Below are 15,517 nucleotides of genomic sequence, written 5' to 3' on the forward strand. Positions count from 1 at the left end.
CAAGTTTTGAAGTAGTTCTTAATAGCTGAAAGAATGAGAGACATCCAGCCTGGCTCTGTATTAAAGGCTGCAAAGGATTCAGTTCTAGAACACACATTGAGGGGAAAAAACACAGCACACAATCACCAAACACCACCTACATACACATTTGCAGAATTATTTCTGAGGCATTCTGAGGACAGACTTCAGATCAAATACCTGCTTTCAAGAAAAATGTTACCTAATGTTTCAGATTCAAGGACTTGGTTTTAACTGTATGAGCAATTAACTGAATATTTTAAGGAATTACTGCCATTTGTTTTTTGTCAGCAGTGGTTTGTGCTAGCTAGCATTTTAAATGGACACAAATTTTCTGATCACTAGTTACTGAATCTCAGTTGACAGGCAGTAACACTTGGTTCTACAGAGATAACAATATTCAAATCCAACTGCAAGAACACATCCAACTGGTTTAAACCACCCATGAACCCCTTCAAAAAACACATTATAGCCACAATACAGATAACTTATTTTCAGTTACTTGAAAATGGAACAAGATAAAATGATTCACTGGGATTTCCTAATGAATTGCTCACTTTTAATCACAACTGTCCAGGCACTGGTATATATCAGTAATAGGAAAATTAAAAGGTTAAAAATAGTGTAGAGTTTAGCACAGAAGGCAACATTTGAATAGAAGCATATCATTTTAATTTGCTTTGAAGTTTAAAGCAATCCAAACAAAAAAGTTACCTATATAAATACAGAGTAAATGCACATTGTTTACAGCCAACTACATGTAAGAATAATAGCAAACCTCACGCGAGCATTGAAGTATTCTCAAACTGTCATTTGTGAGTGTTTAGCTATGACTCCGAGGGCATAATTACATTCACATATGCAGGGTAGGCAGACTCTCCTGTAGAACTGAACTTACATAATTGAGTCTTAACAGACAGAAAGTTGGAAAAGAAAAAAAAAAAAAAAAGAGTAATACATTTACCTAGGCACACTTCAGTGTTCAGCTTGTTTTCCAAATTTAAACAGGAAGCAACATTTATAAAGGCTCTCCAATCTTTTGTCTCTGGAAGCATTCTTTTAAAATGCTACAGGTCTGAGGAATGTTACAAAAACAGAATAGCAGAAACTGTCATTAACAAACATCTCAATTGGAAAGGAATTATATGGAGTGCATTATGTAAACAGGAAACTAGACAGGTGCAATGTCAACAAACAAATGCACAGGTTGATGTTTCAGTTACAATTAAAATAACTAAAAAACCTCCATAAATCCCTAGTGTAAACCTACTTTAAAACAACATAGGCTAGTAGATCAGAAGTTCCGACAGAAACAGCAGGTCTATCAGTCACTTTAAAGGCTAGGCTCAGCTCTCTGCCAACACACCACAACTCACCTGTTTTCACACAGCTCTACAGGGACCAGATGCATAAAAGAGGGGCTGAGCAGTGTGACTGCATTGACTAAGTTATTTTAATTTTTTTTTTTATGGACTTCCAAACTTGGGCCGGCTTGCCATGTCCCCCCAGTACACTGCCACAGACACCCAGGGCCCACCAGTGCCCTGTAACACAGGGAGGCAGCCACCCTGGCAGAGGGGCTCCTTTTCCCTGAAGGATGCATGCTCCACTGCCATCTCTTGACTGGCTCAGGAAACTGTAGTCTCACAGCGTTTCCCACGTCTAACTGGTTGCCGAGTCAAAATGAACAGCTTGCAATAACATTTAAGTTTCATCTCGGCAAGGGAAATATGAACAAGCTAATTAATTACTGTGAGCTTTTCAGAGATCCAAGACCTTGGCCTCTAGCACAAAAGTGCGATGCAAACACTACATTCAAATATAAATCAAGATGACCATCTAAGTTACAAGAAAGTTTAAAATGCACTCCTTTCAGTTCTGTCGTTAAAGATATTACTGAATGTAGCATCTTCTTATTCCCTTTGACTTTTTATAATAAATATCAAGAAAATTATATAAATAATTTAAAGATCTTTGGGAATATTTCAGAGGTAACTTTGTACTGGTAGTTTAGAAATAAAAAATCCCAAGAAACTTTGGGTTTACATTTTATGTAAAACAAACCAAAAAGAAGATCACCCCTGAAGTTTAAAACATTGCTTAAACACCCATTAAAAAAATGGAATAAGCTGATTGTCTACTTTTAATTGTTGTCTCCCATATGCAATTTATCCTTGTTAACATTTTCTGTTTATCAACTCCAGGGGGTCTGCTCTCACCCAAAGTGCACACACAGTACCCAGTGAATTAATGGGAGATGAACATGTAACCAAGGGACAACATATGCAATAAACAGAGGAGAGTAACACTTGGATTAGCCTAGGCTTCATGAGAGTTAATTGTATTCATGAGCTCCAAAGCCAAATATCATCTTTGCCAACTTATATTTTATCTACAGCTGAATAATCTGGATGGCCTGAAGAGTAATCCACTTTCTACAGAACAAAAGTTACAGTAAGTAGCTATTCCTGCACTTGGCCGAGTTATCTGAACAATGGCATCACAGCGAGACTTAGGTCAGAGTCATGAATACTTCAGACTTTTCCTAGACAGATCACTAGAAAAAAATCCACTTTAGAACACAGATTTAGGCACTTCCCTCGCTTCTTTAAAAAAAACCAAATTCAACTTTGGTCACATCACAGACCGCACTCTGTCTTCCAAAAGAGGTAAGATAACATTTTGCAAGGAGAAGGAAGTTAATACAGCTAAGCCTCCACTCCAAGTTCACTGTGCAGACTATAGGTGGCTTTTAGAAGGATGAACAGTCAGTACAGAGAAGTACAAAAAATACTCAGATACTTTGACACTGCATGGAGAACATGGTGAGGGTCAAAAAGGAAAACAAATGAGAAAAACCCAGACTGATTTGTTCTGTAAGCTTCCAGCTTTTACATACAGCTTACAGAACTACTGCAACGGAGATGCTATAGATCATACTGCATAAAATGTTTTATCCTGCACAGCTTACACAGAAATCAAACCACATGCTTTGTTTAAAATCAAACTGCATGTTTCGAAGGCAGTTTGACTACAGATAACCAGTAAGAGGAAAAAAAAAAAGTCATAAGCCATAAGAAGGCCACAAAGTGCATAAGGAGTCGTTCATAAAATAAAGCCATTGCACACAATGCACAGTTTAAGTGTACTGAAGTACCACACTGGAAGAATTGATAGGACAGTTCTGTCCACACCAGTGTAGCAGCATTTATAGGAAGAAAGCTATTGTCTCCAATTTATAATGATAATTTTCCTCCTAAGGATCCTGGGTACAGACTGAGAAGTACTCAAGGTGCACATAAAAGATACCTGTTTGGAAAGCTGTAAAAGTTCTTGTAACATTAAGCTTCTGATTTTGACATCCCAGCTGTATGGTTTTAGAAAACCCTGTAAATTATGACAGAAGAAACTAGCTAAGCCTCACTGCTGAATACAATGCATTGTTTTGCAGTTGGCCTATAGAACAAAACCAATGCCTGAATATTCAGACAATCTGGAGGACAAGGTTATGCTGTCATTTGCAGTTCAGTACACAGGCTCAAAAGTTGGAAAAAGTGATAAAGCAATTACCAAGGGGAATGCTTACAAGAAAATCTCAGTTACAATTTTCCCCACCATTCTGCAGAGAGGCTGTCTGTACTGAAAGACCTATCACAACCTCAACTGTTTTCTGCCTTCCGGTCACCTTAGCCATGGTGGTATGTGTTCTTCCCCTGTACTTCTATATAGGTACTGGCAATCCAAGTCAGGATTTGCCAGACCTACAGTAACACAGCTTGTTCTTAGGTAGCATGAAACTATTTGAGTGAATCCTGTTTTCACAAATGGTAGGCTGAACTAGTTGAGATTTCTTATCACATTCAGAATCCTTAAGAGGCTATGAAGTAGCACTCAGCAAATTCTTCCTTAGCTGTGTGAGTGACACAGACTGGCAAGGAGAACTGATGATATAGGAGAATATTTCATTAGGTCTCTCTTATGGAGGGGAAGTTCCAGAAAAGAAAAAGGATGATGCAGCAGAACTCAAAATCCACATATACCAGTATTAAAAGATTGATAACCTGAAGAGTTCAACAATCAGATCCTCTCTCACTAACCTACAACACTGCTCGAACTTTAAAAAAAACTAACACGCACACAAAAAATCCAAAACACACCCCAAGTATCACCTTTTGCAGTGAAGAAATAACTCTGGTTCTGGGTCCCTGCGCCATATTTTCTCTTGAGGTAGCAACACAGAAAACTTTACACGCTGACTACTACCTCAGTCTCTTTATGTATCTTCAGAGTAACTGAATGGAAGTTTCAGGTATGGAAAGGTATGAACATACTGTCTTGCCCATTCTTCCAACAGGTTACTGTGCAGTAAACCAGAACAAAACAGATGCAGTTGAGAGCAATCACCAAGAGATGTGAATAAGGCTGCCCAAGAATATATTTTATGTCCCTGCCCCCTCCCGCACCCATCAGGTCTCTGATGACTGAATGGCCTTGTCTAGATTAACAGATGAAAAGAATGTCACGATTTTGCATTAAGAGATATGTAAAGGCATTCCCTAAGGGGCAGTTCCCACTTGTCACATTGCTAAGAGACCATACAATAAGGCAGCAAAATTATTCATAGTTGCCCACAATCAACCTTCTGTTTTGTCCATAGCTGCATGTTCCCGATATAACTTTTCTTTTGCCCACCACATTGGCATTGACATTCAGTGGTCCACTCCAGTCGTTCACTCTTCCACCTTCTTCTAGGAAGCCCTGCCATGCTGCTATCCATCGAGCAAGTAGACTACCACTTCATAGGTTGACATCATGATAGCCGTGTTTGGAATCTGTCTGATCAGATGCGTAGTTAAACCTCGGTAGAGGGATCCATACCCTTCTTCACGCACAAGCAAAGACAGCGTCTGGAAGAAAGATCTGTATTTTGTTCCCTCTTCTCTTAGTCTTGTTCGTACAACCTCTGTGCAAAGAAAACCACATGTGGTTACATTCACCGCTTTTCACTATCTTTCCCAAAAACCAGTTAGTGATTTCACATTAAAAAGCAACCTTTCCCCCTCCCCAAATTCTCCATCTCAGATAAACTCTTCAAAAAACGGAAAAGGGAAACAAACATAGAAACAAACCAAGTATGTGTAAGAGGAAAATAAGTTAAATTTTAGGTAGTATTAAATATCTAACTAAGCAAGGAAAGTTTATTTGCTTAGTTAAAATCCAGAACAGGACTGTTTGGGCTTACATTTTATCTTGGAAGTTGCCACTAATGAAGCACTCAACCCATTAACAAACAAAATATACACAACTACTTTGCAGGAAAATTAAGTGCAACTGAAAACTAAACTAGACAGTGGGTTTTCCTAGAGGGGGGGACAAGAACGTGCTGACAAACTATGTGAAATCGCTGAGTATACAGAACTATTCCAAGTCAAAAAGGACCTTCTCCTGAAGTACTGTGGGCCATACCCTGGCAAATCCTTTGGAGAAAAAATAGTAATAAAAAAAGAGCCTACGAAGAGGCCATGCTAGAAATCCACTTAAAACCACCTCCATTTCTGAATACTATACTGAAGTTGACTCGCTGAATCTGACATGAAAAGCTTTAGCCAAAGAGATAGTTCTTTAGCAAGTAAGCCAAAACCTGGTACTTCCAGTGTCACTGGAAAGACTCCCTTTATCAATTTGATTCAGGCTCTCAGCTGTATGCGCCCCACTTACCATGGGGATATGCTATTGATGTTGCACAAGTTTTGGAAGTGGCAGCAGCCATCATCATCCCAACAAAGTCTGAAGCTTCTTTTGCTGATTCATCCTCATTGTCCATGGCAGAACCAGTCTTATACTCTAGAATTTTTCTCTTAATACTCTCATAAATAACAAAATGAATAACAGTCTCAGATATGCCTGCGTAGGATGCTGACATTCCTCTGTAAAAGCCTTTAATACCATCTGATCGATAAACTTTTCGGACACATTCAAAAGCACTCATTCGCTTTTCTCCACGATTCCTAAAAAGGAGAGAACAAGACAGACATCAAGCTGGTGCTCTTGAGACTGGAAAATAATTAAACAGTTTTGTTTGAGTGACAAGAGGACTTCAGAAACATCTCTCGTTGATGCTGAGGGGCTCCAATTCAGACGCATTTAAGAACACACAAAACAAAGTATTGAAGGCCTTCAGCACTAAACACAAGGAAAGCGTTACACTGAATCCAAGCCAAACTTGATACTGTGACTAAAGAATAAGAAGTATCACATAGACAAGTTTAACAGCTCCAGGCTTCAGTCTTACACAATAAAGGCCTAAATGCTTTCAAACAGCCTCCCAAATGAACTGGGAATGTCAGTGACTTGTGGAAAAAACCCAACCATTTTATTCTGCATAATGACAGTGAATTTACCCTAAATTTTGCTTCAAAAACAGCTCCACAGCATGGTAATTACAGCGGCGAAGAGTTCCAACAGCAAGCCTCACAGCACCACGGCTATCAGCAGACAACTAGCATATCCAAAGGGAGCATACCAACCAATACAACACAGGCAACTATTCCTTGATTCAACTAAGCCACTGTTGATGTCAAGGAAAATGCTCATTAGACATGACTGTATCAAGCAATATTTGGTACATAAAATCTTACTTACTGCCTGTTTTAGCTTGATTACTGAATTGAGTCGTGCATATTGAAATATATAGCATACTGTACACAGCTATGCAAAGCCGTTACAACACTGACTAGACTATGCTTTGCTGCAGCAGCAAGTGCAGGCACTTGAAGCACATGGATTCTGCCAGCAGAGGTCTCCTGAGTGAGCAAGTCAGAGTAAACCAGCAAATAACCTTGTAAGAAGTTACAGTAACTCATACACATACTGTCAAAGCAAGACAGATAGTGGTAGAAGCTACTATATCGGTAGTGTGAGGCATTGCTTGATGGCAGAATTTAAGTCCTGATGGTTTGAAACTGCAATGTCAGGCAGCAACGGAAAAAAGGTACCAAGTACAACTAAGAGAAAGACCAGGCACATGTTGCTGCACATCAGATCTTGAGTAAGCTAGGTGGCAGACACTGCGGGGATCTGGGGTGCTGGCACCAATTTGCTGACAGGCAAGGGGGGGGGGGGGGGGGGGGGGGGGGGGGGGGATAAAAAAAAAAAATCAAAGAACAGCTGGTAGGAAGACCAGCAGGACCTACAGCTGCAGCTCTAGCAGCACCCAGTCCCCATGCATCCCTGTTACACCTAGACAAGTGCAATGACAAATTTCTGTAAGAGTTAGCTCTTCTGATGCCAGAAAGCCAAAGAAATTTCATTTTAGGAACAGAACACATGCCTTCTCCAGCTCTTACTGGGATCAGAGGAACTTTTAGGAACTTCAACAGAAACAAGATCAAACCATGATAATCCCACAGGCCAAGTGTTTCTATGCCTCTAACAACTACTGAATTAGAAGAGCTGAGAATGCAGTACGTACTAGACTAGCCCATGTAATTACAGTGTCCTGCACAGTTGGAAGATCCTTAATTAGCTCTCCCACATGAACAACATGCTTGATAAAATGTACAGACAATGTTTACAAGAAATCTGGAATTTTCCCTAATTTTCTTAAAGCCCTATAGTTTAAGCAATTTAACCGATTAGTCAGTAAAAAACAAGCAGAGACACAAACACCATCAGGTTGCACATAACATCAAAACCCCCTTGGAATTAGCTGTGAAATTATCACCCAACCATATGATGGCATCACACAAAAAAAAAATCTCACAGTAAAACTAGTTCTGGGATGTATTAACTAGGGTCATCTTGAAGCTGCCAATATCCCTGCTAAAGAGAAAAAAATGCTAATATGCACTTAATATAGAAAGCCCAACAGATCTCCAAATAGGATTATGTGGCTCATCCTAAATACATTTATTAAGGATAGCCACAGAAATAATTTTATCTTGCATGCTAAGCTTTCAGTAAGGAAGTCTATAAAACGAACAAGATAGTTGCACTGAGACACTTGCACCACATCAGTTGCTCCCTAGAGTTTCACATCGATGGGAATATAATGGTCTTTCTTCCTCCATATTTATATAAAATTCTATTTCATTACAGGTTTTATTATAATAAATTTCTGTAATTGATTCTGTAGTAAGTCCAAACAACTTCTATTTACTCTCCTGCATTAGAACAATTCCTGTTTTTTGATCTATGAAAACAGTCTTTCCCTTTTTATAGGCTAAAGCTTACTATATGTAAAAAAATGAAAACCAGGGTGTTTCAGGCATTGTTCTAAACTTTTGCTAAAATATTACTTCAGGAATGTTTAGCTCAACAGCTAAAAACAAAGAGAATGTATCACTGATGGAAAATGTAAGCATATGGTTGGTAGAATATTATTTTAATGAGACTTAACCTTTTAATTCATTCCAGTTTGCTGGCCAGTATACCATAGTGCCTCAAGCAGCCTTAGAACACAGAGGTTGAAATAAATAAAAATGACAGTGTATCTTGTAGACAGAGGAGCATAAAATTTTCAAATTTAAGCTGCTGGATATTTAAAGAATCATTCCATTTTAGGGTGCAGAACAGATTCAGAACACGTAAGCGAAATCTTATCACAGCAGTGATATTTCCCATTGTTACTATACCTTGCATCGAGCTGTAATCGTGTCTTTACTAGCCAAATGGGATTAGTTGTTGTGATCGCAGTAAAACCTAAAATATTTAAAAAAAAGAGTTAGATGTGATAGAATCACAACAGCAACTGCATCTAAGTTCGAATCGCACACAGTAAGGTACAGTGGATGCAAAAACTCGGACTATACTGATTTTTAGACAGTACCCGTTGTAGTCCTACACTGACATTTTATGAATCCATACAGCCAATAAACATTTAGCTTATTTTTAAACTTTTATATTAATACTGAGTAAGTTTGATTCTTAGTAAGAGACGTCCCATATAAAATAAGCCCAATTGTGTACATTTCTCTGCCTATCTAATCATACCAACCCTGTTTTGACACCACAGAACAGCAAAGCTAGCTAGACTAATACTAGCCAATTTGGCAAATGTATCAACAAGAATGCATTGCAGATACAGCTATAGCAATTTGAAATGGTATAAAACATTGTGTCAATTTAATTAGCTACCTGAAATACAATCCGAGTTTAAAAGCATGCAGACTGAATAAATACTACTTTTGGTGCAGTTCAAAGCCATGTATTACTGTAAGTTAAGAGACCTTTTAACACTTAACTATAAAAGAGCAGTTAAATTTGAGCATTAAAGTTTTATTTAGAAATCAAAGCAGAGATTGTTGGTTGGCCTAGGAATACTTTTACAAGCAGTGAGTGTTTAAATTGTTAAAGTAAATAGTATGACTTCTAACTATCCAGACAGACAGCAACTATTCAGGCTTGCATAAGGGCTAAAAGTTAAAGCTTTGATTTTCAGTCTGCTAAAGAAAAAGAAAAGGAAGAAAAAGAGAAGAGGAAAGAAATTAAAAACTGAAAAAGAAAAGAAGTAAGAATCAGTCTTACTTCTGCACAACCGTGGAAAGAAAAAGAGCTAAGTGAGAGGCAGCTCTGGGGGAGTGGGGGGGTGGGGCGGGAAAAAATAAAAGTAAAATAAAAACATCTAGAGTTGTAATACCACACATGCACCATTAATGAGGTGTCACGTCTGCAGGAGAGAAGAGGAAAAAGGGAAGAGCTGGAACATGGCCAGGCAAGAGATGATAAATTTAGACACTTGCTTTCTAAGTGACATACATCACTTGTATATCACTACAAGGACATGCTGCCCTCCTGCAAGGGAATGGACTGGGGTTGTGGGAAAGCAACAGTTACCTTGTTCAGTGCATATCTGGTGCACAATACTTATACAACAAACAGGCTATTGATAAGCTTGTTTATGAAGGTCATTAACAGCTTACATATATATATTTAGCAGAACTGCTCACATACATGTTACTTCTATTCAATCACAATCTAGGTTTACATTGCACACAAATGACTGCAATACTTAAGAGAAATGCCAGGGGATCTTAACTGTTTTAGAGTTTGTTCTACCCTCACCCCCAAATCTTAATTAGGTCATTATGATTTTCATCTACAGTTCTAAAGACAAACTACAAGGTTTAGCAGCTACTAAGATTTAGCTGTATTTCTGTGCCAAAACAGCAAAACCACATTAGAGGTTATTTAATCGAAAGATTAAACAAGATTTTTCAATTGACTCAAACCTCTTAACTAAATAATTTCCTCTGGTATATAAAAGGTTCAGGGTTGGCTTCCCCCCCCTCCTCTGCCCTATGTCTAGGTACACATATAGCCCTACATATGATGTGAGTGAAATCCTAACAAGACAGAACTGTTTTATACCTGCATTTCATGTAGGCAAGTAATTATGCTGAAACTCAAAGCATCAGGGAGCTACTCTGCCAAAACAAGGCACAGAAACTTTTTAAAACATACTGCATCTGCAAAAAAAGGTTCTGTAGTTCAGTGCCCTTCTGATCTGTCACTTAATGCCATAGAACTCCACTGCTTCCAACAGCACTTGATGCTTGGTTGAACTAAACTTGTAAGGAAACATTGTTCTTGCATTTTTTTCTTTATATTAGAACCAAGAAATCTTTAAATTTTTATTTCAAATCAGAATCTTTCTATATCTATTGTGCAGTGAAGGGCACATCGACTGCAAATGCTTTTAAAGAAAGTGGGAAAGAATTACTGACTTCCTCTACAAACACCCCATTTCCCAGAAAATATTTCTCTCTAAGATACAAAATCAGCTCTTATATCTCTCCTAGTTCTTAGTTAGAAGTGAAGAAGACCAAAAAAATCTTTTGCATTCCTATTTAAGTGGCATGCTTTGGAATTTTGGTACAGCTAGACTGTATGTTACAGAATTATCCGCTCAAGCCTTTCTCCTTCCTACTCAACCTCCCAAAAAACAGTCTCTGTAGATCCCAAATCTGGAACAGGAAACACATAAGTGATATCAGAGGCGGTGGTGACTACACTCATCCACCACTGCAGCCTGATACTTCTAGGCAGGCTGGAAAAGAGTATATTGGAAACTGCCAGTGAAGGGTAGTTGGCACAGGATGCAGCCTAGCCTGCCCAAACTTGCACTCCCTGGGTTGCTCTAAACATTCTTTAAGCATAACACCCTTAATAGTATAGTCAGACACTTAGTGACATAACCAACTTTTTTTTAGGGCTGTCGTAAGCCCAAACTGCATGACAGTTCATACCAAAGCTTTCAATTTAAAGAGCCTTTGATAATTAAGGTTTCATGATAAAATGACTATGGCTCAATTCTTATAGGTAATGTAGTAAATAGTGGAAGAAGAAAAACGAACTACAAGCTGAGTGATGCTGCCACCAAGGAAAGCACTCCAAAACATGAAATATATCATTTGAGATCTTTGATAAGCTTTTATTTTTAAATACAGAAAATTTGTAGCAAAATTACTTGTTAAAAAATAAGGGGGGGGGGGGGCTTTCAACAACTGCTATGAAGCTTAAGTGTTTCCTTTTCCTTTTTTTCTTTTTAGAAGTCTCAGTGAACTTTACAATGCTTATCAATGTGTTGTAGCCTCAACAAAGATTCCAGATTCATTAGAAGTGTAGGCCAATTTGACAATACCAGAAACCCCTGCACTTCACTTTTATTTTTGTCTACGCAATTGTATCCCACTTTCAGACAGAAAGAATTGTCTCAATCTACTTTTTCAGCTATACCAGCTACTGACAGGTAAGATCCCAGGTATTCCTATTATGCATCATATTTCAGAGGTTAGAGGGTGGTTTTTTTAATCTACAAGCCAATGTAATTGATAAAGACACATATGAATATGGAATGCTGAATTAAAAATCCAAAGTAGTAGAACAAAAACAAACCAAAGGAGAAAACAGAAAGAGACAGATAGATTATATACATATTAAAAAGAAAAAGAAAAGAGGTCTTTGAAATAACGTGGCAACAAAGAATATCAGCTGCAGCATTTTAGAGGCAGCTCTGGGACACTGAAAAAACCAAAAGGCCTTGTTTAATCCAGTAGGGACTTTCAATTAGCCAGAGCTAAGTAAGGTAGCAGCTATCAGTGAAAGGCATTTTTCACCTTCCCCTGAACTGCACAGAAAAAAATAACTCTTAAGAGTTAAGGAGAAGTGATGTCTTTGCACAATGCACATCATCTGAGTTTAAGATAATGAAAAGTGAATTCCCCTTATTCTGTTTATTTAATAGATATTACAAACCCAATGTGTGGTTCTTACACTAGAGGCTGCAAGAGACGCTCAGTTCAGTACTCACGAGGTTTAAGTTAGTCCATATTTCTGCAGGAAGTGACCTGCGGATGGGGAGCATGAGATGACACGATCTCACTCTTTTCACGGGAGAAATGTACAGTAAATGCCTAAAATAGACACAGGCTTTTCTGTATCATAACAACAAGCAGTGACCTCATCAGACACACGTGTACAAATCGAATCCCATTGGAAGGATTTGTGAATTAGTTATTGTGAGATCTAACTGTTTTCAGGTAAAAGTTTAGGAAAAAAAGAAAGAAAAATAATCAGAACAGGCCACAGATATTAAAATAGTTGTGTAAAATGCACTGAGTACTGAAATTTCTGCTCATTTGCAGCAGTTCAATTTTATATCTCCAAATACTTACCTATATATCAAATTTACGAGTGAACCCTCCTCCTTCCCCACTCCCTCCAAAATATCATTCAAAAAAGCTAGCCTTATCTTAGGAATGAAAAGATAGATGCCTTATGAAATCAAACTTTCTAATATCAGTAATCAATGAACTAAACGTGCATTTCATTTGGTATTAAGTAACTGTACATACTACTAAAGTTACAAAAGCATGGTAACTCTGTAAGTAATAAAGTGGTCCCAATTTTTTTAAAATAGAAGTATCTACATTTGAGTTGGTTTGCCAGTAGAGTTCTACAGAGAACAGCAATAGCATTACAAGACAAAGTAGTTCTGCAGCAGATTTGCAACCACGTTGTCTGAATGAGGCTACAAATCATTAAAAAGGCAAATCAGAAAGCTATACAAGAATCAAGTATCTCATTCAGTTCTGTTTTTATTCTCTGTGGCAAAAAAGGCTGAGTAAGTGCAACAAGAAGGCAGAGTTTATAGCGAATCTGAGAATTTAGCCTAACTTAGAAACGTACAGAGATAGACTAACTTCACACAAGCAAATGCTCTCATTCTTATATTATGCTTCAGATATATTCACTGTCCAGGTTTGCAAAAAAGAGAACCACATGATATGCCGAGAAGTAAGCAAAAAAGATTGCAGAGTATTTCTCCATGTAAATACACATATATTTTAGGTATGAAGGTGATATGAATTATATGCTGGAAGCTAACACACAGCAAGATAAAAACATTAATTTCTAATTGCATAAGGCATCAGTTACTAATACGTAGCTTAATTCATCCTCCTTGGGATAAAACACTTACTAGAAGAATCTTAATGAAACCAAAAATACATGTTTTATCTTGAGAAGGAAGAATCAGGCCTAAAACCAAACAAAAATGCTTAAAATACCATACCTCAGCTTCTCACACCCAAAAATGCCATGTGCATAAAGTTAGTTAACAATGAGATCATCTAGTCTGAGATACTTATGTATTAAGGTACAAGTCAACAGTCTTTAAAGTCGACTAAAGTTCACTACTTACAGTACTTTCATAAAATATTACAGCAGATCTTTTTTTAATTGTGTTTTTGCATAGTTGTGTTTTGCAACCTACAGGAAAAGCTTTGTAAGTGCAAACATCACCTCATGCTCATTAGGTATTAGAAGTCTTTATGTAACAGAAAGGTCATATCCAAACAACACCCCCCCCATTTAAGACTGAGTTATTCAATTCCTTACTGAAACCAATGGCAGCTGCAAAAGAAAAAACCAATACCGATTATTTTTTGCTAATTACTACAAGTGTTTATCCAGTTTGCCAATTCAGAAATCTGAAGTTCCAAAGCAAATATCACGATGATCTTCTGTGTTAACCTGTTTAAGTCAATCAATTAAGAGCTCACACTTGATCTTGTCCCTGTTAACTTTGCCATTTCCTTAAGTTGATTTGCAGCATATAGCAATACAAACCTTGCAGGTAAAACTGTTAATAGCTGGTTTAAGTGCATTTTCTGAAATATATTAGAATTACAAAAACAAGGTTAGCATGTTCCCAAGAAAGCACTGTTAATTTTAACTACAGTCCTTTTCATATATATCAGAAAACCATGAGTACTGAGTACTGGGAATTAAAGAACCTTCTTTTAAAGGTCTTCCAGAGAATATCTGCAGTGTACAGCGCCAAGGCATTTAAAGAGAGAAAGCTGTGACCTGCAGTGTGAGCCTGCACTGGACATTCAGTTTCATTGGCTATACAGTTTAGAAATACAACTGCAGAACTAGGTAAGTGTGAGAAAGCTAACAGCCGCAAAAGTTGTTCAATAGTAAGACTTATGTACAAACATAGAAGAGGCGAACAGCAATTAAGGCTCAAATACATTTACCCCAGTCTCCTGCAGTCATTAAGTACAAATGCATAATACCAACCTTCTAGAAGAGAAACAAGTTAACAAGCAGATACAGAACCCCTTGACAAACTACAGTGTGTCTGCAAGCAATTGGGAAAAAAATCACTACAGCACATCTCTGTAAATGTTCTTTTCATTACAGAATGAGGGCAGTAACTTCAAAGATAAGGAACATTCTGAACTTTCGTTTGCCTGCAGCACTGCGTGAGTTACGTAAGTTGTATTCAATTGAAGATAGACTTGTTTATTACCCATACTTCCTCCCTTCTCCCTACCACCACCCCTAAATTTAAAGCCATGTTTTATCCCCTTGACAAAGCACGGAAGACCATTCCTTTTTCTTGGAGCAATTAACTGATTAGGATGAACTTTTCATGAAATTCCCTTCCATCCCATTCCCCATGCTGTTCACCTACAAACAAAATACACATTTCCAGGTGATAAAAAATACTGCATCATCTGAGCACTTTATTTTGCCCATTTAAGACAAAACAGCTCTCCTAACATCTTTAAGATTATGAAAAACTGCTATGGCATCTCTCACATGCTAGATATGAGCATTAGTATGTTATTTTAAGTATATAGCTAACGTCACTTATTTTCTACACTACATAACAATTTCTTTGTAAGAGATTATTAGCAACTATTAAATAGAAAATTAATCGTATTGATTGTTCTGACATCACCTTTGGAAGTCTATTCCAGATTGCTAGTATTCACATTACACATACTATATGTAAGATTTGAGAGGAATTAGAAACTTCAACAGGCTACCATAAAACTGTCAGAAGTAATCTGTGAAGTGTCTATGGCCTACACAGGAAACACTTTTGAAAAATCTGTTTTTGTGTAGGAAAGACACAGGCAATAATAGGTAAAGTGTTGCTGGCCCAAGTTTGATTTCCCCAGCACAACTCTAACTCAGCTCAGTT

General features: G+C 37.7%; 1 protein-coding gene across 1 annotated transcript in view; it reads right to left on the reverse strand.

Annotated features, from left to right (window-relative positions):
* Positions 1–555: 555 nt before the first annotated feature.
* SLC25A36 (solute carrier family 25 member 36) overlaps positions 556–15,517 on the reverse strand; it is a 35,712-nt gene continuing 20,750 nt past the window's right edge. Inside the window, exons 5-7 of the mRNA XM_040612594.1 lie at positions 8,652–8,718; positions 5,737–6,026; positions 556–4,981 (exon numbers count right to left, since the gene is read on the reverse strand). Of these exons, the coding sequence (XP_040468528.1) occupies positions 4,788–4,981; positions 5,737–6,026; positions 8,652–8,718 (551 nt within the window). The 3' untranslated portion in view covers positions 556–4,787. The remainder of the gene's footprint in view (positions 4,982–5,736; positions 6,027–8,651; positions 8,719–15,517) is intronic.

Source organism: Falco naumanni, chromosome 13 (genome assembly GCF_017639655.2).
Source record: "Falco naumanni isolate bFalNau1 chromosome 13, bFalNau1.pat, whole genome shotgun sequence".
Classification (NCBI taxonomy): Eukaryota; Metazoa; Chordata; class Aves; order Falconiformes; family Falconidae; genus Falco; species Falco naumanni.